Here is a 27688-nt window from a genome sequence, read left to right as displayed (position 1 = left end):
TACAGCTCATATGGCTCAAAAAGGGACATTTGGCTAGAGCGAACTGTGTTAACTGCTGCACTTATTGCAGCCTCGGTCAAATGACTATGAAGCGGTTATTAGTTATTATAATAAGGATAAGATCTGCGAAGAGAGTTATGTATCACATACCTCCATTACCGATGTGTATCAGATTATGCATCACGTACTCTCTCCCTTTCAAATTATAACTTACGTCGTAATCATTTCATAGTTTCACTGTTTATCACATACTCTCTCCGTTCCCAATTAACTTATAAGTTATATTCATCGGAAATAAGACCTGTTTGGTATCTACATGCGCTCCTAAAATAAGTCACAATGTTTAGACACGTACATGGAGCATTAAATATAGATTAATTATGAAACTAATTATACAACCTGCGACTAATTTGCGAGACGAATCTTTTAAGCATAATTAGTCCATGATTTGACAACGTGATGCTACCGTAAATGTGTGCTAATGACAGATTACTTAGACTTAAAAAATCGTCTCGCAAATTAGCCTCCATCTATGTAATTGGTTTTATAATTAATCTATATTTAATACTCTTTATTAGTATCTAAACATTCGATGTGACATGAATTTTAGAAGCGACTAAAGAACCAAACACCCCCTAAACCTCGCATCCATGCCCTTCCGTTGCTCGCCTCGCGCGCTACTCCTGCTTCTCCTTCGCTGTTCGCGCCGCCTTCTGTTGCTCCTTGCTGCTCGTCCTGCGCTGCTCCTGCACCTCAGCCATCCGCCCTGCTGTTCCTGTTCTGCCTAACGACACCACAGCCGCCGCCAGGGCAAGGAGAAGCGATAGGCCCTGGTGCGGAAGCCCTCCGACCTCGTATGCTGCTACGACTGCGACACCCCGATGGAGGCGGCGGAGGTGGCCGCAACGGGATACGATGTATATTGCAAGCTCACATTTCAAAAATGTTTCAGATGTTTTAGATGTATATTGCAAGTGTTTTATATGGATGCTGTAAAAGTATATTTGAATGTTGCAATGGTTGTACACGTATGTTGCAAGAGTCTGTCTCCAATGTTTCATCTATTTTTCACACATACGTTGCAAGCGTATTTATTTAGATGTTGCATATATTTTTACACATATGTTGCAAGTATTTTATCTGGATAGTGTATGTTTTGCAATGGTTTTCAAGTGTTTTTTAAGTTTTTCTGTAAGTGTTTCAAATGCATGTTTAGTGTTTTATCTGTTTTTTTATGTTGCAAATGTTACAACTAAATATTTAAAAAAAAATAGTTCCGGTGTTGCTGGGATAGGCATGGGAAGCGAGTGGACGCAAGCAGTCGCTGCGGGCGGGTGGCACGAGCCATGTTCGGCGGCACGAGCCCCAGCGTGGCCGCGAGATGCAGACGCTGGCAAGCAACATCCGGCAGGCGCGGGCCCATTCGTGGACACAGTAAAACAGACTGCCGCTGGCATCGAACTGACGTCCAGTCGCTTGAACTTGTCGCTTCAATACTCCATCCAGATTATAAGCTGTTATCAATTCGTAGTCTTCCACAGTAATTCAATTCGTAGTCTTCCACAGTAATTCCAAATTATATGTATCACATGCATCCCTCCATTCCTTAGTACTACGTAACAAATTTTTGTTTTACCTGTAAAACGCATAGGCACAGTTCAAATCAATTTTTCAGCATGACTCAACAAATCTCTGACACAGCTTTCGCAGTTCAACAGATGTGAATATCTGTTATCATTTCGTTTTCACTGTTTTAGTTGCAAAATAAAAAAAAGATGGAGAAATGGAACCACCGAAAAAAAAATAGAAATGAAAAAATGGAACCGCCGGCAAAAAATAGAAACAAAACCGGATCAACACATACACTTAATGTGGCCGCATGAAATTTGGATAAGGGCAGAAACATGATGCCCCATCCAATCGTGTATAGGCGTCTCTCTGGGCACCTTGCAAAGGGCAAACTTCCATGGAGGACCGGAGGTCACCCGTTCATCTAATTATGCCGTCCCAGCACAAAATCCAACAGACCAAAATGAAACAAATATAGCACCAAAACGAAACAAAAATAGGTAAAGGTTCAGTATTTGGGTGAGCTTGCATCGAGGTGTGGCCAGGTATTGTGGCTTGGAACTAAAAGAAGATGGATCTCCAAACAATCTTCTCCTGGCTAGGGCGTCAATCTGGGCTCCAAGCGGCAGTCAGGACGCCATTGACCGGCTCCTGCTGTTGACTCATAATATAGAGCCGGATCTCTCTGATTTGATTCAGACCGTGCGTGAGAAAAAAACTAAACAGAAGACATAAATCTTCGCATCTACTCCATAACGAGAAACACACAAATGAACAAAACCAACAAATTTTCTCCCGGGCAGGTTGCTGGATCTGAAAGAGAGAGCAATTCATGACAGCACCATAGTAGAACTAAAAGATGGAAGATGGAATGGAAAAAGGAAATCTGATTGCTTACCACCTGCTTGAAAGTAGCACAGGTGCTTACATAGAATGGTTAGTTAATGAACCAATGCGGCTATTAATAAAATCGAATATAAGGACGCACGCTTAGTAATGCTTCCTACAAATGCAATAAACCCACAAGCTAGATAGCCTTGCATATCCTTAGAGTCTTTTCTTTCCTCCTATCGGGTAAGTCTTGCTGAGTACAATTGAGTACTCAAGGTTTTATTCCCCCTGTGTAGATGACAGGTAGATGCTAGAGCTGACCCTTGTGTGTGGATACCTCTTGGTGGGCTCAGCGAGGATTCCTTTATGCTGCGACCATAGCTTTTATTTATAACTCTCACTAAATATTTTTATAAACAAAAGTTATAATCTGTTGTCCTAGTTTACATATCAATGCTTCATCATGCCATGAATAGTTATTTATTTCCGTTGTAATTCTGGTCACATGTTTATATTCCATTGTTACATTAAATTGCTCATAACTCTGATAATATGATTACATTCTGATGTTATAATAATAAATATTATACTCTGATGTTGTAGTAAAAGCGATGTAAGAAATGGTTAAGAATCATGTAAGCTTTATATCTTATTTGTGATCTGATGAAAAATATGGATTCTTGGTTCTCCCCTGGGGTGTGCCAGACGGAACCGAGTAATTTAGTGTTATCCCTTGGGTGCTTAGTGTCTAATGGAAGACGAGCACTCCTGGGGGGACATTAGATTAGGTGGTTCTGCCACAATTATGCTAACCATTGTCCTAGGAAGTAGAATCAGCTAACACCCTAGGGTCAGCACAGTAATCAGAATGGAACGCCTCAAAAGCGAGCACCCAACACGGTAAGGTGAATCATATGTCTACAGAACGGCGCTTGCAGAACCAGAAGTCATGCTCGGTACGTTTGATGTCAATTCCACTTCTATCACCGTTCTTTTTTATTCTGGAGCTTCGCATTCTTTCATATCGCAAGCATTTGTTAGAACGCATAGCATACCCTATTTGCAATGAAAAATCCTATGCTAATAAACTCACCAGGGGAGGTAGTATGCAAGCTTCTTATCGTTGTCTTCCAACTAGTCTATCTTTAAGGGGGTAGAGTTCAAAGTGAGCCCCATTGTGTTGAGAACATCTGGCATTGATATAATTTTGGGTATGGATTGGATGAAGCAAAACCGAGCAGTAATTCAGTGTCAGGAGAAGGTAGTTGTTTGCGACCACACTGAATGGGGATAGCATCAGTGTAGATATTATAGTGTAGAAGCAGCTAACAGCCACAGTGAACCAGCTTGATGATAGCACCAACAAGGAGGACCTAGTAGTGGATGAGTTTCCAGATGTGTTTCGCGATGACTTGCCAGGTATGCCACCTGACTATGACATTGAGTTTATTATTGAATTATTACCTAGAACTGCACCTATAGCTAAGCGTCCATATAGAATGGGGGTTAATGAACTAGAGGAACTTAAGAAACAAATAAAGGAGTTGCAGGAGAAAGGTTTCATTTGTCCTAGTTCATCACCTTGGGGAGCACTGGTTAGATTTGTTGAGAAGGATGGTACCCAAAGGATGTGTGTAGATTATCGGTCACTAAATGAGGTTATGATTCAATATGGGTGATAATGGATTGGTTAACTAAAGTTGCTCAATTTAAACCGGTCAAGACTAATTATAATGGACCAAAGTTGGCCCCATTATATATGGAGAAGATAGTGTGTCTGCATGGAGTTCCCAAGAAAATTGTGTCTGATCAGGGTACTCAATTTACATCTCATTTTTGCAGCAAGTACATAGTTCATTGGGGACAAAGTTAAATTTTAGTACAGCATATCACCCTCAGACGGATGGACAAACTAAGAGAACTAATCAGATACTAGAGGATATGTTGAGAGCTTGTGCGTTGCAATACGGTACAAGTTGGGGCAAGAGTTTGCCTTATGCAGAGTTCTCATATAACAACAATTATCAAAAGAGACTCAATATGGCACCTTTTGAAGCTTTGTATGCACAAAAGTGTAGAACCCCGTTGTTTTGGAATCAAACGGGAGAAACTCAAGTGTTCGGACCAGATGTTTTAAGAGACGCAGAGGAGCAAGTAAGGATGATTAGAGATAACTTGAGAGTGGCGCGGTCTCGACAGAAGATTATGCTACACTCGAAGAAGAGGATTGGTTTTTGAAATAGGGATTATGTTTACCTAAGTGTCACCAATGAGAAGTGGTGAGAAGGTTTAATATGAAAGGAAAATTAGCACCAATGTGAGTTTGTCACATGGAGAAGTGGCTTATCAGTTAGAATTGCCTGAGAGTTTGTCAGGTGTACATGATGTGTTCCATGTGTCTCAATTAAAGAAGTGTTTGCGTGTACCTGAGGAGCAAATACCGTTAGAGGAGCTACAGTTAAGGAAGATCTCACCTATGAGGAATTTCCGGTAAAGATTTTGGAGACGGCAGAAAGGGTTACGAGGAGTCGAGTTATAAAGATGTGTAAGGTTCAGTAGAATCGGTATACAGAAGATGAGGCTACTTGGGAAAGAGAAGACGATCTGAGGAAAACATACCCGCAGCTTTTTGAGTAAGCATCATCCGAATCTCGGGGATAAGATTCATTTTAAGGGGTAGAATTGTAACACCCTAAATTTGTATCATTTTAAAATAGGTTAAAATGAATTATTTATGTATTTTGTGAGCATTTAACTTAGAAAAATAATAACTTTTGTTAAAATTAAAATCAACTATAAGGTCTAGCTACATGTTTGTGCATACATGCTGCTGCATATTTATTTTGTGATGATTGGGTTTGATCAAAATTTCAAAGAAATTAAATTAGATTTGAATTTGGATTTGAAAATGTGTTCAAGAAAAAGAAAAGGATTTTTTATTTCTTTCTTTTCTTTCTCCCTCTCACGGATTCTGGCCCGCTCGGCCTTGTTTTCCCCCGCGCAGCCCAGTGCGCCCCGTCGGCCCATTTCTCCCTCCCGCAGCGGCAGACGCTCCCTTTTCCTTTCTTCCATGGGCCACGCAAGCAGGCCAGCCCAACCAGTAGTACGGGCACCGCTCCCCTCTCTCCCTTGCTGACACCATGGTCCCACGCCCTGTGTCACTATCACCCGAGCCCGCATGTCGGCGTTGTCTCCCACCTCGCGCTCATCCTAGAACCAGACTTTGTTCGATCAGAGTCCACCATCACCCTGATTCCACGGCGTTTTAGTGTGACCCACATGCCGAGGCCCCCTTAAATAGTAGCCTCATGTCCATCGCCTCCCTACCGAGGCCTAACGTAAGCCCCCATGCCACCTTGAGCCCTAGCGTCGCTGCTTGGATCTCGCCGAGTAGAAACTCGACACCGCCGTGCTCGCCTTGCTGCTTTGACACCACCGTAAGCCATTTTCGAGCTTCGCATCGAGGTTGCGAAGCCATCGAACCTCTTCTTTTTCTTTTTCTCGCTCCGATTTGCTCAAGACGCATCACTGTTGCTCACAGGAACTCTACCACCCGCCGTCCCAAGCCGCACGCCGCTTCCATCCGCTCCTCTTGCCCCTTCGTACTTTTTCAGAGTCAAACAGAGCCCTGTAGCGCCCTAATCAGTTTCATTGGCGAGCTCAGCCATGGAAGCCTCTGCACCGGCACTGTTCTAGCCGACACCATCTCTCTCTTCCTCCCCGTTTCTAATCTGAACCGTCCAGCTTAGATCTAACGGCTTAGATTTCACCATACCCTTTCGCCTGCTACTTTTCCAAAAGGGACCCTCTATATTATATAAATAGAACCCGTAGTCTATAGCGTATTCACATAATACATTTTCTCTTTCAGAAAGCATAGAATTCCTCTGTTAGATTCAAAATATGTTTTCCTTATTACAGATTTGCCACTGATTTTGTTTTGCTCATAAAACTTCGTTTTAACTCCGTTTTGATCCGTTCAAGTTGTGTTAGATTCAAAATTGCGTAATCTACATGTTTAGACTACTGTTAAGTATATTTTCAACTTTTGAAATTCGAGGTTAGATTTAATCTATTATTTTATTAAAGGAAATCTTGATTAATTCATAATTTCTTCATTTTAGCTCTGATTTCCGTGATCTTCGTGTCTGTGTGTTCATAGCGAGATGTAGATTCGTTTTACAAACTTTTCATATTGATTTTATGTTGTTGGTGTGCTGTTCTAATCTATAGCCTTTGTTTGCTATGCATGATTGCTTCTAGATGCTTGTATATTGCTGTGATTATTGAGTATAGACGGTGAACAATTCGTGGGTGATCAAGAGTACTACTTTGATGAGCAGGATTAGCAGGAACACTTAGATCAAGGCAAGTATAGCATGGAATCATCCTTATTTCCTATTCACTTTAATATAATCAATCCATATTTACATGTGTCACCTTGATAAGGATTTCCTAGAATTGTACTTATGCCTCGACTCCTATGGGATATGCATTGGGTAGCTTTGCTAGTGCTCAACTAAACCATGATCTTGTAACTTGACTAATGGTGTATGCAATAAACATTAAAACATGACTTTTTAGCAACTTGGAAAAAAGGGGATGGAGTGTTTAGCTACTTTCTAAATGCTTCGGATTCCTCTTCCTAAGGACTTATCTATAAGTGATCATCTAGAACTTACAGAACAGCTGTGAGGGCCACATGGCTCTGACTTTAGTCAAATATGAGGACCTTTTCTAGCTTGTTAGTGGTTACCTTTATGGCGCAAGAGGGGCTTACCGAGTCAGGTATAGGACAACATCTACTCTTATGTGTATAGCCGTGAAGGAATTATGCCATTCGACAGGGGGTTCCTATATCTGCTTGCCAATTGGAAACCTAGCGGCCCTAACTTGTTAGATGAACCTTTGAAAGGCTTCATAGTGTACCCTGCCTGCTCACCTTGAAAGTGTTTTTGGGAGTTATAAACCCAGGCATATGGGTATCATGACTCACAGTGAAATTGTACAACCTCTACAGAGAGTAAAACTGTTATAACAGTCGTGCTCATGGTCACGAGCGGTCTTGGAACCCTTATGGAATAGATTATTATTATTAAGTAATAGTTTTTGCTATATATTACTCATGTTTACATTGATCATGTGTTTTACTTTGGGATTAAAACATCTTGTTGCAACTCTTATGCTAAAATTATGACAACTAAAAGCTAAATGTTGTTAAACATGTGTCAAGCCTTTGAGCCTCATGAACCTCTTGTTACACTTGTTGAGTATGAGATGTACTTACGTTTGTTTATTTTTATTATTTGGATAAAAATCCTAGATGGGTAACAGATTGCAACGGTAATGACGACTTTCCTGATGATTACTAGACTTGTGGTCAACCAATTGACGTCCCTGTGCTATGGAGCTTCCGCGAGAGAGTTATCTTTATACTTCCGCTGTATTTATGTGAAGACTATGTCATATTATTCGTGATGTAATAAACACTTGTGATGATATTATCTATAATTTGTCGGCTTATATGTGTGACTGATCTCTGGGCATACATAAAATTTTGCATCTATTTTATCCTTAAAATCAGGTGTGACAACAACCAAATATAATTTTACCAAACATAGTTTATCTATACAAAGACAACCAAACATGAGAGCTCTAATTAATAAAACATGAAGGCAGGGGTGGAGCCAGGAAGTTTTTTTTTTTGAATGTTAAGGGAGGCCAGGCAGTGTTAAATTTTCAAAATTTATTTGAATTTCAAAAAAAAATAGTGGAGATTTTTCCTGACGATTTCAGTTTCAGATTTTTTTTATAGATAACAGGAAGAACATCTGACTTCATCCTCGAAAAAAGGAACAAGACCACATTATTACAATAATTACTCCACGACGAGGAACGAGCTTACAAAATAAAACTAGCTCAAAACTCAATTCTGAAAATAAAAGTACATCCATATATATAGGACGTGAAAAACACATTTGGAGCATTTTTTGGCTTGCGGCAAGCCTCTAACACCTATGCCTCATGCCTTTACAAATGAGCCCAGAAACAAAGCCAATGCGTTCCCTCCCCTCAATAGAACATGCAAAAGAGTTTTATATCAACATTATTTGTCAAATATAATTTCATTCCTTGTTAATTAGCCAATTGGGCCATTCTCGAGCTTGCGACCAGAAACAAACAACGCGTTCGGCTGGTCAGGTGGTGGCTTGTTTCAGCTTATTCTCTCTCACAGAATACTATTGAATCATCCAAACCATTCGAAATTTACTGCGCAAGGCACCAGCCGAACGCCATGAAAGCCAATATATTCTCGTGAATAGAACCTGCACAAGAGTTTTGATTTCAGATAGGCGATAGAATGGGCCACTGTAAGGGCGCGTTTAGTTCCCAAAATTTTTTGGGTTTGGGTACTGTTGGGCTACTGTAGCACTTTCATTTGTATTTGGTAATTAGTATCTAATTATGGACTAATTAGGTTCGAAAGTTTCGTCTCGCGATTTCTCATCTAACTGTGTAATTAGTTTTGTTTTTCGTCTATATTTAGTACTCCATGCATATGCCGTAAGATTCGATGTGACATTTTGTGTCGAAAATTTTTGAATCTACACAGGGCCTAAGTGCACAACTGCTGTACTGCACCATGGTGGTGACTGGTAACTACTGACTGACCTAGCTAGCTAGGTGACGTACTTACATGTCAGCCCTTGCCATGCTCGGCAATCTGGTCAATTAAGTGCTCAGTCTGACGAGCTGTGTGGAAGAAACTCGATCTAGGAGCAGTAGTTTATTTTCTACTTCTACCGCGTCCGCACCAATAATTCAAGAGCCATACAGATACAGCAGATATTCTGAATCCGATCGCCCGCCTCGAAATGCTCAGATTTGAGCTTCGTTCTCCTTGGGCTGAGTTCGTTCATTCACCCCCGCCGGCCCGCCGCTTTCATGCACTCTGACTCTATTCCTCTCACAATCATTCATTCGCATCGACCACAGATTCTCTCTCTCGAGACGCCTTTGGCATCACAGGGCGCAGGCTGCCTCCTCCCATATAATTCTGCTCCCTTTTCTCCTTTATTACTGCCTGCCGCTTCCTTCTCACTAGTCACTCCTCGATCGCCGCCATAATCACTGCCATCCCATCCCTTCTGCCCTCCACGCCTGCTCCCCGCCCCCGTTCTCATCTACTTAAGCGCCGCTCGCGCAACCCTACCGTGCTTCTTGCTTGCCTCGGCCTCCTCCGCGAACCGCCATTGCCATCACTCGATCGATCACTGCTCCAGCACTGATCCACCTCATCGTCACATTCCTCTCACCAGTACATTGACTTATTTATGGGCCTCGAGCTCGAGCTGCTGCCCAGCCAGCTACCGCCGCCGATCCGGACGGTGGCAGCGCCGCCAACGCCGAGGCCGGGCGGCGGCGGCGACGATAATGCCGCCGACGTCGACGGCGGGTGCGCCACGCCCAAGTCCGCGGCCAGCGTGCTGCGGGCGCCGTCGGCCTGCCCGCCGGCGCCGAGGAAGCCGAAGCCGGCCAAGAGGAAGCAGCTGCCGACGACGCATCACCGACGAGGGTGTAGCTGTAGTGATGGGTCGGCAGCACCGCGCCCCGCGCCCGTGCGGTGGTTCATCGCCGTGCCCCACGACGTCCTTGCCGCGGTGTTCGTCGCCCGGCCCGCCTCCGCGCCGTGCCCGATGTCGCCGGCAAGCAAGAAGATGCGCGTGCACGTCGTGGGCTCATGAGTCATGAGACGGTGCACGCGTACGTACGCTGCTTCCTTGGTCACGTCGTAGTTGATGGTGACTAGCTAGCTAGTATATGTGATGCATGCAGATCGATGGATGCATCGAGGGAGGTTGTCCATGGCGCCAGCGGCGGACCTGGAAATATTTCAGGGGCTAAACAATACTGTTGTTCGATCTTAAGTCTCAGTCCTCCTACACTATAGAACTTTAACTAAAAATTCATGGGGGCTCCATAGGGGTTCCACTGCTCTGAGATGGGTAGGGAGGCTTGAGCCCCCGCCCCACCGCTGTGTCCGCCCCTGCATGGCGCCCTGGCTAGCTGGGCTAGCTGGGCATGTAGCTCTTGGCTCGCCAAGAGAGCTGAAGCATGTCTAGGTTAGGTTAGTTTATCATGCATGCAGCTAAACTCCAGCTTATTAATTAGCTTACTTCAGTTTAGTTTAAGTACGTTGGGGTTTCAATTACCAAAATTGTATATGTATTATTGCTGAAGTGCTGATTGAACCCAACTCTGGACCCCCCCGACTTGTAGTTCAGCAAAGTTCATGATATGAGATGAAAACAATGGACTCAATTAGAAACATATATATGATCTTTTTGTGTTTTAGCTCTCCTAGTCACCGTTGCGTGATTAGGTGAATTCATGTTGTGGAGATGATCTCTATATGGCTTATGCATGCGACATGGTTCTTGAGCCTTGAGTTAGTTTGTTGCAAAGCTAGGTAATTTCATTTTCTTGATCAAAGTCAAGGGCATTTTGACGTCAACCGACTGAATTCTTTTATATATGTTTTGTGTTGTCAGATTAATTGACTCTTGTTTTTCTTTTTAATAAGTTCGAAGTCTGATTAATTAGTCCATGTTAATAAAGCACATGAGTAGTAACAGTTTAGTCTCTAGGTGTGTGTGAGAGAGAGTAGGGAGCAAAGCAAGGAACAACTGGAGCCTGGAGAGGAAAGAAGCCTGACACAGCTTCCAAAGGGTGTCCTCTTGCCTTGGTCCAAAAAGGGATGCATGCATGAGATGAGAGGGGCAGCCGAGCCGGGCAGGGCAATTCACAGAGGGGGTGCAGGAGAATAGATCTGGAGAGAAAAGGTGGTTAATGCCACTCGCTCAGATCTGAATACTTTGGTCCCACTGCTGCAGGGGATTCAATGATTCTGTCTCGGCCCAACTGCTAGTCCTGCTCCTGCTGTGTATTTTCCGGAAAAGCATCTGGCAGAAAGTTGAGCGTTTGTTACTTACAAGTCCACTACATGTATATGTGTTCATTTTGTAAAAAAAAAAAGTAGAAAAGATTGTGGTAAAAATAAAAAACACAGATGTAGCAATTCAACTGAAGTTGAGTACTGGCCACACAAAGTTCCACCTTTGTATGATTGTTATGATGAGCTCTAGTAGATAATTTTAACAATAATAACAACTCCGAAGAAGATTGTGACATTCCAGTTCCAATTTTTTATTTTTTTAATTTATGGGTGCCAAAACTTATTTCAAGTCTTAGCATTGGTCCAAACGCTCCATAAGACGACTTCACGCTATCATCGATTGATATATTTGGCCTAGTTTCTAAACTTGTATGGTGATGCCATCGAGGTCCCTACTGTCTAAAATTGCACATCCAGACTCCCAAACTTACTGATCAAACCACACAAGATACAAATTACCATTGTTTCCAATAAACTGTTTGCATAGTTGTTATTATGCAACTGACATATGGGGTCAATATGGCGTCCCTCTCTCTCTCTCTCTCTCTCTCTCTCTCTCTCTCTCTCTCTCTCTCTCTCTCATCTTGTCCCCATTCTCTCCTATGTCACTGCCACCACTCCCTCTTGCTCAGAGGGTGCTCCGGCTATAATGTTGGTGTTGGTGCTTGGGCTACGTCGGCGTAAGAGCGAGTGGTGGCGATGGCATAGGAGAGGGCAGGGAAGGAGATGAGACAAAGGGACGACCATGCTATACGCACATGTTAAAACTCATGGTTTAAATAGAGGACTACTAATTCAAAATTAGACGCCTAAAATGGATAAATACTCTGGTATTACCGTTGTTGTTAGATGAGGTGGCCATTGAACCTGCGAGCGAAGTCATGTGCCTACTTAGAGAGCAGGTGCTGATGCACATGATATATTGGTGTAGTGGATCTCGTAGACGTATAGCTGCCATCACAACCTCCTAGTGGTGGCGGCGGCATCGGAGACGAAGAGAAGAACGTTGGTGGTTGATCCAAGGTGTTGGCCTTCCCATTACTCCGGCGCTAGAGAGATCAGTCTCTTAGGTTTTTGCGGCGACATGGCTAACCCAACATAGCACAGTCAACAACCACATATGGACGTAAACAATGGTAATTTGGATCTCATGGCACCCGATTAGCAAGTTTGGGTGTCTAAATCTACAATTTTGGAATATAAGGACACATATGGCAATATGGCATGACCGCGCAAGAGTTTAGGTTCTAAATCTACAATTTTGGAATATAAGGACACATATGGCAATATGGCATGACCGCGCAAGAGTTTAGGTACCTCGTTGGCCCCATTGGGAACCTCGATATGCAATTTTAGAATTTAGGAACCTAGGTGCCATTATCATATATATAAGTTTAGGTACTAGGCTAAATATGTCAGATCCACCACGCCAACGACGTTGAGTCAACATGCCATGCCGGCTTATAGAGCGGCTCAAAACCCATTGAACTTGTGACCGAGAACAAGTTTGAAAACCCAAAAATTAAAAAAAAAAAAGTTTAGGACCTCGATGACGCCATCACCTAAATTTACGGATCATCAATATATCTTACTCTCTTTTTTAAATGTAAAGTTTGAACTTAAAATTATCCGCAAAAAAAAAAAGTTTGAACTTAAAATCCTAGACATGTTTTGCAGCTCCACTGCTTGGACTTTGGAGGCGACACCGATAGGATTCTTTCTTTACATTTTATTTTTATAAAATGTAATACGATTATTTCTTTTTTTCTTTGCAAACAAAATACGATTATTTCTTATACATACATAAAAAAAAGTATGATGGTTTGTCTTCTAAGAAAGTTCATTTTACAGAAAAAAAATCTTAATACACGCGAGGTTATACTGACAAAAATAGAATTTTGGGATGCATATGGTTATGGGTACTCATACAGTTTTCTTGTCCTGAGGCTATCTCCAACAACACAGACCCAAATCGGAGACTTATTCTATAGTTTGGGTCACGCGCAACAAAGGGTCACACACTCAAAACTTGCATTCTCTGACAGCCTACCCAAAACTCATCCCTCTCTCCTCACTCTCTCTCCCCCCGCGCCGCCCGTTCCCATCCCTCTCTCCCTCTCTACCCCGGCGCCACCCGTCCCTCTCTCCTCACTCTCTCTCCCCACGCCTCTCGTTCCCGTCCCTCTCTCCCTCTCTACCCCGGCGCCGCCCGTCCCTCTCTCCCCTCCCTCGTTGAGCACGGCGTCCCTCCCTCCCGGATCCGGCCGGCGCCGGCACCCCTCCCTCCCCACCCTCCCGGATCCGGCGGTCGCGGGTGAGGAGGACCTCGGATCCCCGCTCCCCGACGGCCACGCCCCGCTCCCCGCCGACAAGCCCCGCTCCCCACCTCGCCGCGGTACCCGCTGGCCGCGCCTCGCAGCGCCCCGCTCCTACGGGCCCACCACTACGACGTCAGAGATTTACGTCGGTCTCTCTCGACGACGCAGATTTGCGTTTCGGCAAGCCTCGTATGCAAAATGGGCGAGGTGTTTGGGTCTTCTGTTGGAGCGTTGTTTTTTGTAGGCAAAACACTGTGAATGACCTATTTTGCGTTTGGGTTGCGGTTTGCATGCTCTGTTGGAAACAGTCGGACGGCACTCTGACAGAGAGCGACAGTGCATATGGCTCCCCTGCAGGTGAAAGTGACTGTCCATGGGCCATGGCCATGAATGGGAGTGACATCCATGGATCGACAAGCATAATGGCCAGTGCAGCAACGTGATAAAGGATGTTCCTTCCTTCTTCGCCTCGAGGTTCATCTCGAGGTTCGTGCAAATTGATGAGTGGGGCCGGGCACACAAATATGTGGAGACACACATATATGTTTGTATATATACACTTATACGGAGTATTTATTTATTTCTAGGACCAGCAACATCAAGGACATATTGACATATTGATACTGGACAGAAACTTGTGTATGCATGCACGTATGTCCCCCACCATTGCATTGCATGCTAATATACTTTTGCGAAACATTTACGCCTTTGGTAATAAGTAAAAGGCATTTCCCTTTTGGTGCCGGGGCCATGGCTTTTTTTTTACCGGCTCTTTTCTTTACCTCTTTTTCCTTCGCGCCCACAAAATTAAGAGCTCGCTTTTAATTATGCTCTTCCCCACTCCGTAGCACCAATTATGATATGATGCTGCCTTTTACCTCTTTACCGAAAAAGAGGTGTCAGTTACTACTGTGCAGCAGCTGAATTTTGCCCTCAAAGCTCATGCATGAGGCATGGAAGATGCAAAGTGTGTATTCTTTAGAAGTTCCTCTAACTCTATATGGCAGTTTTAGCCTGTTAGGACTTAGGACATGTAGGATGCAGTTGAGCAGTTGAGCTAATCAGATCAGTGTGTAGTGGGAGTCAACAATGGCTGCCCATCATGGCGCAAACGAAAGGCCTAGCTAACCGCCTAACTGAAGGCGCTTTCCTTGCATGCAGACATGTCTGTCTTTTTTTTTTTCTTCTTCCTTTGAACCAACATATATTGCATGCACATCTTTGTGATTTGAGTGGGTTCACAAGAAGTGTTTTTTTATAACAGATAAAATCCATTCATGCCTCGTCATCAAAGAAGAGGCATGAGTCTAAAATCATTACAAACTCTAACTGACTCCATACATTGAGTTTAACACTAATAACCAATGTGAAAAATAAAAGGTCATTCATGGGAGGCGAAAAACTCCAATGACCTTGACTATTTTGGTTGGTAGGATGGGATGGGTGGATCTCAAATTTTAGTTATATTTGGTTTAGGGGGATTTGGGATGTGAACATCCCCGAGAGGATATTCCCCTCAAATGCAGGACGCCCTCCCTATAAATCGAGCGGACGGGCGCATCCTCTTTGGATGGTGTTGCCGTATATCTCTTGTCTGTCACCAACTAGACTGAGAACCAACAAGGTGTGACGTTTAGTGAAGTGATTTTCGGTAGGCGAGGTCCCCAAAGGCCGGGTACGTGGCTTGGGCAACGAGGGTCTCTAGCAGACGCACTCCTTCCCACGCTAGGCGGCACAAGATCTCTTGCAAGTGGCGCGACAACAACTCATGTAGGGGAACCGCAACGCATGGTGAAGGAGAGAGGGCGCTGTGAGATAGGGGACGGAGGGGGCGGCATTGGTTCTGTGAGGAAGAAGAATGTGCTTTTTATATGCATATAATGATATAAAGAAGAGAGACTGTTACGTTGACATGTGGCCTGGGTTGCATGAATCACAAGTGGGATCCGCATTTGATGCATGCTAATGGTGCCAAAACACTATCCATCCGCTCAACCAAGCAAAAAACTAAAATAGATACATCCCACTCAACCAAACATGAGGCAAAGACTATCCGATTTTATAAAACAGGGACGAAATCATCCCATTCTTTATATCGTTCCCAAACCGAACTCGCTGATAGTATGGCAACGGTGTACTGGATGATCCTTGATTTCCTAGGTGCATTGTAATAGAGCCCATTTATAGTGTTTAGGTAGTGTTTGCCTAAACGGTTGTTTTGCCCTTTTACACACCATTTAAACGCTACACCTACACGGCGATACATCTTTTCTCGTCATTAGTTGTTTTGCTTGTTTAAAGGCTGTTATGGCTAAATAATGGCTAAACAACAAGTGACCAACCATTTACCGTTTAGTGTTTAACACAAAGTCGTATCTTGTGATCCAAATAGCTCAGCAAGCAGCCACAGCCCGTAACAATAATAGAATATTTTGTTTTCATCTTGCTACTTTTAATCAAGTATATATAAAAAATATTGGTCGGTAGGGAACCCTAGAACAACATGGATTGCATGCCATAGGAATTTGCCATAATGACAGTAACAATAAAAAGGAGATGTTTAATAGTTACATGTTTCTATGCCTAATAATAAAAAGGCAAAATTTCTCTCCACCTATTTTTGGTCCGGCCATCCCTTAACTAATTTGTGAATGTGGAAACTCGTCTATAGCCCTTCTCTTTATATAACTAGGAATCCTAATCCAATTAGATCTCTCTGATTTTGGGTGAATAGGAATCTTAATTCAAATAGAAAAATATAATAATATAGACAACTAGAAATCTTAATTCAATTAGATCTCTCCAACTCCGAGTAACCGGAATGAATCTTAATCCTCTTAATCCAAATGCAAAAATATAAGAATAGAAATCTCTACACCTAAAACGTTTGAAGAGGAATCGTCCACCAGCAGACCCAAGACCGGCAGATTACTACGATTGAACTCTAGAAAAAATTCGAAAGGAAAAAATCTAAAAAGAAATCTCTGATACAAATTACTTTTTTCAGAGTCTAGGTGCATCGCTACGCTTCTTAATGGTCTACGTGCATGGAGAAGGAAATAAATTGATTTGGTTCCTTTATTCGGAGTTGGAATGTCTCACCACATTGGCCCAAACGAATTAAGACAGCAAGTCCATTAAAGGTATAATTTCTTTGTTTAGTTTTTTTCTATTTTTTCACTTTTTTCTGGTTTGTCCGTTTTAACTTGCTCCGAGTAGCTCGACTTTTCTGATTTTGTTTTCATTGTTTTCTCCACCTAGTTTTTCTTGTTCTAATAATATAATAAGATTAAAAACAAATAAGAAATAAGAAATCACATCCATTTTAATCTTTGACTCCTTAAGAAACAAAGATTTTTACCACTATTTTAATTAAATTTTTGACTCAAACTCATGACCCGTGATATAACTAATCACTACGTATTGGATTCCGTTGTAACGTACGGGCATATTTGCTACTAATATAGAAGCAACGAAATTTATTACCGCCCTACATCCTCTTTACTAAGTTATTCTTAGTTAGAACGATACTCTTTTTAAATACCACAGCAAAATCTTAATTGATACCATACCACAACAAACGTGTGTGTCAGTATCTCTGATGAGCCTTTTGAGAACTGAGAGTGTTGTGCCTTTGATAAAATCACACGTCAGATGGTTATAGGAGTAGCATTTTGTATAATATAACAACTTAAAAATAAAAATGTGAGGGCCTGATTTCTTGTGGGCTGGAGACACGCAGTCACGCACACGCCTAATGCTTAACTCTCTCTCCTCCCCTGGGCCTGGAGAGAAAGAGAAAGAGGAAAGGTGAACTGTAGAGCATCCTGATGATGGGCTAATTGGGGCCCAGGAACAAATGAACCAAATGGTCGTCCGACCCAACAAGTCTTCTACTTCTGGGCCCAACAAGTCCAGCACCAATCGGCCTTACGTTTGCACAGGCCTCAAGCCTGCCCAGCACAGCCCAACCAACCCACCCAGGATGGCTCGCCGGTCGATGCGATTCAGCCGAGGTTGACCGAGGGAAAAACTCCATGTTACCTTCTCAATTTTCACGAAAATCCATTTTTTCATATAATAATTAGTTCACCATAAAAATTTCATCATAATTGGACCATAAAACTGCAGCTATGAATTATTCCTATTAATTACAAAAAAGCATGGATCTAAAGTCACATCAAAAACTTTATATTAAAGCATACCATATTATATGTTCACTACTCATGTGAAGTCGAATAAAATTAGATTTTCTATTTTATGATTTTTCTGTTATTTACTATGATTTTACAAAGATTCAACCGAAATAAATAAATAAAAAGACAGAACCGCCTTCAAAATTGTTTATAACAGGACCATATGAACGGTTTTAAAATTAAGGGATGTGTTTTGTCCGATTTTAAAGTTGAAGGAGAAAAAAACGGACTTTGCCGAGTTGAGAGGTAAGAGCAACTCCAAGAGTTCCCTAAACCTGCTCATAATCCTAAGTTTTTAGAAAGATCCAGAAAAAATACATCTCCAACAACTCCTAATACAATCTCCTAATATTTTAGGAGTTGGAAAAAATCCCCCTCATCTGCGTAACTTTACGAGCCGTAGCCTCGCGCGTATCCTTCGACTCCTGCAGTTTCCTTCGCCTCCCGCGCGCCGCTACTCCCTCCGGATCCTCCCCTGCCGATCACGGGCATCTCTGCCCCATCCCCGACGGCGGCGTGGTCATATCCCAGCGGTGGCGTGTCCTATCCCAGTGGCGGCGCCTGCTTCGGTCGTGCGGACGCAGCTCCAATGGCACGGCAGGCGACTGGCGTTTCCCTCCCTCGCTCCTTCCCTTCCTCCTTCACTGTCGGCGAGCGCGGGAGCCCCGGCCAGCGAGCACGGGCAGCCACGGTCGCCGCGCATGCGGCGAATCGCTCGGGACTCAGGCCCCAGCCCTGGTGGCATGCGCAGCCGCAGATCTAGCACAGAGGACGCCGCGCCCCGCTGCCCCTTCATCTCCGGCGAAGTCTGCTGCCTCCCGCACGCCCTCGCCTCACCTCCGCGGCCCCATTGCCCCTCCACCTCTGGCGAACCCGGCCGCCGCCCACACGACGCGCCTCGGCTCCGCCCCCACGCCTCCCAGGCGCGGCACGCCGTGGACAGACTCAGTTGGAGAGCGCGGCACGGCCAGCCCCGACCGGCGAGCTCGGCATGGCCAGCCCTAACAGGCGAGCGCGGCCTGCCCCAGCGGGTGAGTGTGGCATCCCTGCTGTCGAGAGGAGGAAGATGCATGTTGTTGTCTATGACACGTGGGGTCCGCCTGAAAGTGAGAGGAGGAAGATGCATGGAAGAAAAAAGCCGCAACATAATTCGTGTGGACCCTAAATTTGATTTTTTAGATGCCATTTATTAAAAAAATTTGAAGATGACCTTTTTTTTTCTTTTAAATCTTTAGGAGTTGTCAAACTATACGTTTTTAGAAAAAAAATAGAAAACTCTTGGATAGGCTCACCTGCACTTTTTTAAGGAGGGGAAGGCGTCCGCTTTGCCCGTGCGCGTCCACTAAACCCAGCGAACCCGCGAGCCGAGGATCGGAATTGCGTAGCGTAAAGCGACCCACTCGAGGCTCGAGACTGACCTCTTCTCACCAAAGAAAAAAAAAACCCTCGCAGCCCTTCCTTCCCTTGCTCGCGTCTTCCTCTTCCCGACTTGCCCGCATTCATTTCTCACCCCACCCGCCCGCCCACCCCCAACCTCCCCAATCTAGCAGCAAAGGTCCGGAACCTTCTCACCCGTCACCCCACCTAGGGTTTCGGTTGGCGCCGGGCATGGCGTACGTGGACCACGCCTTCTCCATCTCCGACGAGGACGACCTCGTCGGCGGCGCCATCGGGGGCCCGCGCGGGGCGCCCGTCAAGGAGATCGCCTTCGCCGCCGCGCTGCTCGCCTTCGGGGCGCTCGGCGCCATCGGTGGCCTGCTAATGGCCGTCAACCGCGTCGGAGGTGACCGCGCGCACGGTGAGTCCGAGGCCGCCGTCCCCCTGCCCCATGTTCTTCCTCTGCCTCTGCCTCTGCCTCTCTCGTTTCGATGCGAGCAGCTCGAGTCCGCTTCCTGCGTGCGCCTCATGTAATTCGCACTGTTTTTTACCAGATCTCTGGGGGATTTTAGCTGTAAAGCTTGGTTTAAGCGCCTGCGGTGTCAGGAAATCACCACCTGTTAGTGGTGTTCCGGGGTGCGACGCATGTAATGTGGCTTTGCGCACACAAAGAGATACTAGTGATTTAGTTACTTTCCTAATTAGTTATTTATTAGGATGACAGCGAGCTTCGATTTGGGTGGGATGCTTAGTTGCTTACGTTTGGGGTTGGGATTGATTTGGGTAGGATGCTTAGTTGACCGGGTGCCAATCGGGCGAACTGTCCAATGTCCACAATAGGAAATGCAGGTTTTTATCTACCTACTGGGTTGTAAATTTGATCGTATCAGACGAGCACGAACCTACCTGAAACTTCAGAGTATCAACAAGCCATCACAGTACTGAGTTCATTTGAGCGCCTTGAAGTTGCGGGACAGGGTTTAGTAGTAGTTTCATAAAAATGCAGGAGTGTGAAATTTAATTTAGAGGCAATAGAAATCACATTTTTGCTTCCTGAGTATGTACTCAGGTATAGATTTTGTGTCTATGCTAGAAGCCTGTGATAGGTTTGTAATAAGAACAAGCTGTGATTCACACTCAACTGCTTGTGGATTAGAACAAGTTGTGATTTGCACACACAGGCTTGATAATTTGCATGGGTGTTGATTCACCTTTCAAGTACTGATGCAATGTGAACCCTTTCATATAGCAGTTTTAATTAAGTACTGATTCATATGAAATGCTGCGCTTATGCATGAACTTTGTCCCTGTGCTTATGCATAAACTTGTTACTCCCTCTACCTGACCTTGTGCCCCATGTTGTATCAGGAATTTTCTTCATGATGTTGGGCATTGTAATGTTCATCCCTGGGTTCTACTACACAAGAATCGCCTACTATGCTTACAAAGGTTACAAGGGATTCTCGTTTTCGAACATCCCACCAATCTGAAAAGAGTGTGCTGCCTGCTGGTTATGAAGTGGTGTCGCTGGTTAAGAGGTCATCGACTCTGTCGAATGGCTCTGTAGACACCCTTGTTTTACATCAATCTGTGTTCATTCTCTTTGAATACTGTAGAATGAACTGGTGGAATGTGTACAGATAAATGCAGCCAGAGTTGTGCTCCATTGCGGTTTGGCCGACTGGAAGGTTGTTTGTTGTGTTAGTGTGACCATGTTCAACTGATATACATTGCTACTTGTTAATTACTGTCGTTTTTGTCAGGGACCTTAAATCATTCTATAAGAATAAGATCTTGCCATTCCAATTGTGAAGACGATGCCCCATATGAAGCCCTGTATTGTGCGTCGTTGCCCTTGTTAAGTCCTGGATACAGCTCATATGGCTCAAAAAGGGACATTTGGCTAGAGCGAACTGTGTTAACTGCTGCACTTATTGCAGCCTCGGTCAAATGACTATGAAGCGGTTATTAGTTATTATAATAAGGATAAGATCTGCGAAGAGAGTTATGTATCACATACCTCCATTACCGATGTGTATCAGATTATGCATCACGTACTCTCTCCCTTTCAAATTATAACTTACGTCGTAATCATTTCATAGTTTCACTGTTTATCACATACTCTCTCCGTTCCCAATTAACTTATAAGTTATATTCATCGGAAATAAGACCTGTTTGGTATCTACATGCGCTCCTAAAATAAGTCACAATGTTTAGACACGTACATGGAGCATTAAATATAGATTAATTATGAAACTAATTATACAACCTGCGACTAATTTGCGAGACGAATCTTTTAAGCATAATTAGTCCATGATTTGACAACGTGATGCTACCGTAAATGTGTGCTAATGACAGATTACTTAGACTTAAAAAATCGTCTCGCAAATTAGCCTCCATCTATGTAATTGGTTTTATAATTAATCTATATTTAATACTCTTTATTAGTATCTAAACATTCGATGTGACATGAATTTTAGAAGCGACTAAAGAACCAAACACCCCCTAAACCTCGCATCCATGCCCTTCCGTTGCTCGCCTCGCGCGCTACTCCTGCTTCTCCTTCGCTGTTCGCGCCGCCTTCTGTTGCTCCTTGCTGCTCGTCCTGCGCTGCTCCTGCACCTCAGCCATCCGCCCTGCTGTTCCTGTTCTGCCTAACGACACCACAGCCGCCGCCAGGGCAAGGAGAAGCGATAGGCCCTGGTGCGGAAGCCCTCCGACCTCGTATGCTGCTACGACTGCGACACCCCGATGGAGGCGGCGGAGGTGGCCGCAACGGGATACGATGTATATTGCAAGCTCACATTTCAAAAATGTTTCAGATGTTTTAGATGTATATTGCAAGTGTTTTATATGGATGCTGTAAAAGTATATTTGAATGTTGCAATGGTTGTACACGTATGTTGCAAGAGTCTGTCTCCAATGTTTCATCTATTTTTCACACATACGTTGCAAGCGTATTTATTTAGATGTTGCATATATTTTTACACATATGTTGCAAGTATTTTATCTGGATAGTGTATGTTTTGCAATGGTTTTCAAGTGTTTTTTAAGTTTTTCTGTAAGTGTTTCAAATGCATGTTTAGTGTTTTATCTGTTTTTTTATGTTGCAAATGTTACAACTAAATATTTAAAAAAAAATAGTTCCGGTGTTGCTGGGATAGGCATGGGAAGCGAGTGGACGCAAGCAGTCGCTGCGGGCGGGTGGCACGAGCCATGTTCGGCGGCACGAGCCCCAGCGTGGCCGCGAGATGCAGACGCTGGCAAGCAACATCCGGCAGGCGCGGGCCCATTCGTGGACACAGTAAAACAGACTGCCGCTGGCATCGAACTGACGTCCAGTCGCTTGAACTTGTCGCTTCAATACTCCATCCAGATTATAAGCTGTTATCAATTCGTAGTCTTCCACAGTAATTCAATTCGTAGTCTTCCACAGTAATTCCAAATTATATGTATCACATGCATCCCTCCATTCCTTAGTACTACGTAACAAATTTTTGTTTTACCTGTAAAACGCATAGGCACAGTTCAAATCAATTTTTCAGCATGACTCAACAAATCTCTGACACAGCTTTCGCAGTTCAACAGATGTGAATATCTGTTATCATTTCGTTTTCACTGTTTTAGTTGCAAAATAAAAAAAAGATGGAGAAATGGAACCACCGAAAAAAAAATAGAAATGAAAAAATGGAACCGCCGGCAAAAAATAGAAACAAAACCGGATCAACACATACACTTAATGTGGCCGCATGAAATTTGGATAAGGGCAGAAACATGATGCCCCATCCAATCGTGTATAGGCGTCTCTCTGGGCACCTTGCAAAGGGCAAACTTCCATGGAGGACCGGAGGTCACCCGTTCATCTAATTATGCCGTCCCAGCACAAAATCCAACAGACCAAAATGAAACAAATATAGCACCAAAACGAAACAAAAATAGGTAAAGGTTCAGTATTTGGGTGAGCTTGCATCGAGGTGTGGCCAGGTATTGTGGCTTGGAACTAAAAGAAGATGGATCTCCAAACAATCTTCTCCTGGCTAGGGCGTCAATCTGGGCTCCAAGCGGCAGTCAGGACGCCATTGACCGGCTCCTGCTGTTGACTCATAATATAGAGCCGGATCTCTCTGATTTGATTCAGACCGTGCGTGAGAAAAAAACTAAACAGAAGACATAAATCTTCGCATCTACTCCATAACGAGAAACACACAAATGAACAAAACCAACAAATTTTCTCCCGGGCAGGTTGCTGGATCTGAAAGAGAGAGCAACAAATTTCCTCAAAGATGCAAAATCAGAAAGAGAGGGCAGCAAAAGAAGAAAACAAAATATGGGGGAAGGAATTCTGCGACGACGAAGCGTAGTAGAGGCGGCGGCCAGATGTAACGAGCACGGTGGATTTGGTCAGGGTTTGTCGACCCTGTCGTTCTTATAGCCGGCTGCCAGCGAGCTGCGGTGGGTGGGTGCTGGCTCTACTTGGGCCTCGCGTCACGAGCCGTTGGGCTTCAGGCCCAATAGCGTGGCAGGCCAATCAAGTGCCTTTGTGCCCACCAAGCCTGACCAAAGAACCAATCACTGATTCTAGCCAGGCTGGGCTGAAACACAGAACCAATCACGCCCCAAGAGTTCCTCGTTCGGCAACTCACATCGATGATCGATCTGATTTGCATTTTGCCGTAAAGGGGGTTGTTAGAGCATCTCCAACCGAACCCTCAAATTTTGAACCCTTATCCTCGAAAATAAGGCTCCCTCATCCAGATTCCATCCCCTACTTAGCTGTGAACTCCATCCGATCCCTCATATTTGCCTCCCTACTTTCTTCCACCTCTATTTTATGCATATCTTGTAACTAACGAATCAACCATTTTTAATAGCTATATTAACGTTTATACTTTTGATTAATGGCTACATTCCAATGGCCATTTTTTGTAATGACAATTTTTTCAACGTTTCTTTTTTAGAAGTCCATATTCCAGCAAATTTGTTGCAACGTCTCTATTTCAAACGGCTCTATTTCAAACGAATCTATTTCCAACGGCTCTATTTCGAACGGCTCTATTTCAAATGGCTCTACTCCAAACGGCTATATTCCAACGTCTCCTGATTTTATCTTTATATATGCTTGCACACTCACCTGGTTCATACACCAACTCATTCGTTTTTTGCTCCTTCTCTACTCTGTTGTTCCTTCTCCACCAGAAATGGGTCGTCTCTCTCGCTTAGATTCATCCTCATCTTCAGATGATGATGATGAGCCTGAGCTCATCCTTAGTGCATTACACCAAGCCCACACTCAATATCTAGCTTTGAATAATCCACGTTGGGGAGGTTCTATACCTGGCCGTAACTATATTCATAGAGAAAGAGAAAGTGGCCATTTTAGACTCTACAATGACTATTTCTCGGAGCATCCAACCTATGGGGAATCTATATTCCGACGCAGGTTTGCAAATATCTTGGTCAATTCATTTGCTCTCTTTTATCATGCTCTTTCTATGTGTAAGTTTTTTTATTCTCATTTCTTTGCTCAGGTTTAGAATGGCCCGTCCTCTGTTTCTTCGCATAATGCAAGCTATAGAACAACATGACAATTATTTTGTGCAAAAAAGAGATAGATGTGGACGACTTGGGTTATCATGTTTGCAGAAGGTTACTGCAGCATTGATGATGATCAGTTATGGAGTACCAGCAGATTTTATGGATCAATATATTCGCATTGGTGAAAGTACGGCCCTAGAGAGTCTTAAAAGGTTTGTTATAGTTGTAGTCGAAGTGTTTGGAGGTGAATACCTAAGATCTCCAAATGAGCATGATACTGCCAGATTACTTGCAATAGGTGAGCGCAGAGGTTTTCCAGGAATGCTTGGTAGCATAGATTGTATGCATTGGCAATGGAAAAACTGCCCTGTGGCATGGCATGGTCAATATACCGGTCATAAGCGTGAGCCCACTATCATCCTTGAAGCTGTTGCTTCCAAAGATCTCTGGATTTGGCATGCTTTTTTTGGTTTGCCAGGGTCTCTCAATGATATCAATGTTCTTCACCGTTCACATCTTTTCTCCAAGCTAGCCGAAGGGGAGGCTCCTCAAGTTAATTTTACCATCAATGATCATAATTATACAATGGGGTATTATCTAGCAGATGGTATATATCCCAAGTGGGCAACATTTGTAAAGACCATAACTAATCCGCATGGCAATAAGAGGAAATACTTCGCCAAGGCACAAGAAGCAGTACGGAAGGATGTGGAACGAGCCTTTGGAGTTTTACAAGCTCGTTTTGCCATTGTTCGTGGGCCAGCTCGTAGCTGGGATAAAGAAACACTTAGAGAAATTATGACAGCTTGTGTCATTATGCATAACATGATAGTCGAAGATGAGAGAAATGAAGAAGACGACTTCCACTACGAGGGTATTGGCCAGCTAGTGAGACCTACACAGCGTGAAGTTCGTAATCGCACACATGAGCTACATGAGTTCATGCAAGCTCATCACAATATTAGAAACATGGAAACCCACAGCCAGCTTAAGGAGGACCTAATTGAGCATCTTTGGCAACGTCATGCAGACTTGTACTAATCATGTACCATGTACTTTATTGAGGCTTGTAGTCATCATTTTACTATGTAATTTAGCACTATATAATTTATTCAGGCTTGTAATCATGTACTATGTAATTTATTATTGAGGCTTGTACTCATCGTTTTATTAAGCATGCACCATGTATCGTGCCTTCTATTTAAAGACACACATAGCTCATAGTCCACATATAGAGGCAACAAGAATTAAACTTAGTGGTTCGGACATATTGTTCTTACATAGGTCCTACAACAATACTTAAATGACACGATGGTTCACAAATATTGCCCCCACACACATAATGCCCCACACATATAGCTGTCATCTCAAAGTGCTCCACCACCAAGACGAGCAATGATCTGATCTTGCATTGTCTTGTAGAATATTTGTTGCCGCTCACTCAAAGAACTAAGATCCATATTCATCACTTTCTCATCGTCCTGCCTTTGTTTCAGTTGTAGTTCTCGTTGCTTCAGATCAAGCTTCCTATTCTCTACTTCTTGCTTCAGTTCAAGCCTTCTAGTCTCTACAGCTAATCTTTGATCATTACGCTCTTTTTTCCTAATCTCTCTCAACTCTTCGGCCTTCTGTCTCTTGAGCCACATATTTTCCATTGCTTCCATGTATAGGTTTTCTCCATGAGCGACAAGATTTTTACCTCGGCGATCTTTCTCCTTCTTCTTACCGATAGGCCTATCTTTCCTTGGTGAAGTATGGCTGGGACCCTGCTCTTCATCACCAAGATGACTTTCATTGGTTTCAGGAGTACATGACCTTGGACCTTCCCTGGAAGATGACTTCTGTTTTTTTGTAGGTCTTTGGTTAGTCCACTTTTGTTCATGCTGCAATACATTCCAGCAATGCATCAATGAAAACGTTCTTTTTTTCTCATCTTTCTCCTTGTACATTTCAAGTGCTTGTTGTATCTACACAATTTAATATGTGTTAGTAACCATGAATGCACATATACATTTCTAACAAATTGAAAGAAAATGCCTCTTACCTCATCTTGTTCAGTCACACCGCTTTGGTTTCTATTTTGAATCGCTGTTAACCATCCACAAAATCTGTTAACACTTTCATTAATGATACCCCAGCGATGAGAGAGAGAACTAATATTACGATCAGATTGAAAATCCTTGTGCTCATGGAAGTAATCATGAATTCGTTGCCAATAGGTAGCACGAGGTTGGTCGACGCCTTGAACTGCATCCAAGCTTACTTCTAGCCATGCTTCCACCAACATGTTATCCTCTTTTAAAGTGAAATTTTTTGATCTCTTCTTGCTTCCTTTCGTAGACTGAGAGGCTTTGTTCAACAACATTCTGTCCTTCAGGTGAGATACCAAAATAAGACCCTGTGCCACATTGACCATTTCCATCTTCAGGTGAGATACCAAAATAATCAACCTCGGTGTTTTCCACATTGCTCCCAAAAACATCATCAAAGCTGGGCATTTCCATCTTCCTGTGCCACAGGCCCGTAACAAGTTATGCTATTAATTCCAGTTCCAATTAAGTACTACAACTTACCTGTATAAACAAAATAAAAATATGCAATGCTCTAGCCAACAGAGTCGGTCTTGCCCAGGAGAAGCAATAATCTGCTATCCAAAAAAATATGCAATGTATAAAAATATTCCACTATGATCTTATCAGAATCGCTGTCATCAAGCCCAGGAGAAGCAATAATCTGCTATCCAAAAAAATAGCAGCATACAAGCATTGAACGACAATGACCCTTTCTCTTCCTAAAAGGAAACATACTACTTTAGGAAGACTTCTGAAAAAGAGATAACATGTGCATTCTGATTTCAGAGAAACATACTACATTATATATCAGGATTAACATAAGAGAGGGTCAGC

At 43.5% G+C, this 27688-nt stretch overlaps 3 protein-coding genes across 3 annotated transcripts; 2 read left to right on the top strand and 1 right to left on the bottom strand.

Annotated features, from left to right (window-relative positions):
* Window positions 1-19359: 19359 nt before the first annotated feature.
* LOC136471201 (uncharacterized) lies at window positions 19360-21060 on the top strand. The gene is made up of 2 exons (XM_066468942.1): window positions 19360-19668; window positions 20616-21060. The coding sequence occupies exons 1-2, from the start codon at window positions 19479-19481 to the stop codon at window positions 20735-20737; spliced, it is 312 nt and encodes a 103-aa protein (XP_066325039.1). The 5' UTR covers window positions 19360-19478; the 3' UTR covers window positions 20738-21060.
* A 3514-nt stretch (window positions 21061-24574) lies between these two features.
* LOC136468619 (protein ALP1-like) lies at window positions 24575-25823 on the top strand. The gene is made up of 2 exons (XM_066467121.1): window positions 24575-24687; window positions 24776-25823. Exon 2 carries the CDS (start codon window positions 24783-24785, stop codon window positions 25821-25823), a length of 1041 nt encoding a protein of 346 aa, XP_066323218.1. The 5' UTR covers window positions 24575-24687; window positions 24776-24782.
* Window positions 25824-26149: 326 nt separating this feature from the next.
* LOC136468618 (glutathione S-transferase T3-like) lies at window positions 26150-27204 on the bottom strand. The gene is made up of 2 exons (XM_066467120.1): window positions 26827-27204; window positions 26150-26749 (listed from the first exon to the last, which is right to left on the bottom strand). Exons 1-2 carry the CDS (start codon window positions 27202-27204, stop codon window positions 26150-26152), a joined length of 978 nt encoding a protein of 325 aa, XP_066323217.1.
* Between the last annotated feature and the right edge of the window lie 484 nt (window positions 27205-27688).

Source organism: Miscanthus floridulus, chromosome 8 (genome assembly GCF_019320115.1).
Source record: "Miscanthus floridulus cultivar M001 chromosome 8, ASM1932011v1, whole genome shotgun sequence".
NCBI classification, from domain to species: Eukaryota; Viridiplantae; Streptophyta; class Magnoliopsida; order Poales; family Poaceae; genus Miscanthus; species Miscanthus floridulus.
This window is presented reverse-complemented; position numbering and strand designations above follow the sequence as displayed.

Excerpts from the sequence above, each read along its gene's own strand:
- LOC136471201 (XM_066468942.1), top strand. The coding sequence starts at position 19,479 with ATGGCGTACGTGGACCACGCCTTCTCCATCTCCGACGAGGACGACCTC. Across the intron at positions 19,669-20,615 it reads CGGAGGTGACCGCGCGCACG|GAATTTTCTTCATGATGTTG; the intron begins GTGAGTCCGAGG and ends ATGTTGTATCAG.
- LOC136468618 (XM_066467120.1), bottom strand. The coding sequence starts at position 27,204 with ATGGAAATGGTCAATGTGGCACAGGGTCTTATTTTGGTATCTCACCTG. Across the intron at positions 26,750-26,826 it reads GTGTGACTGAACAAGATGAG|ATACAACAAGCACTTGAAAT; the intron begins GTAAGAGGCATT and ends TAAATTGTGTAG.
- LOC136468619 (XM_066467121.1), top strand. The coding sequence starts at position 24,783 with ATGGCCCGTCCTCTGTTTCTTCGCATAATGCAAGCTATAGAACAACAT.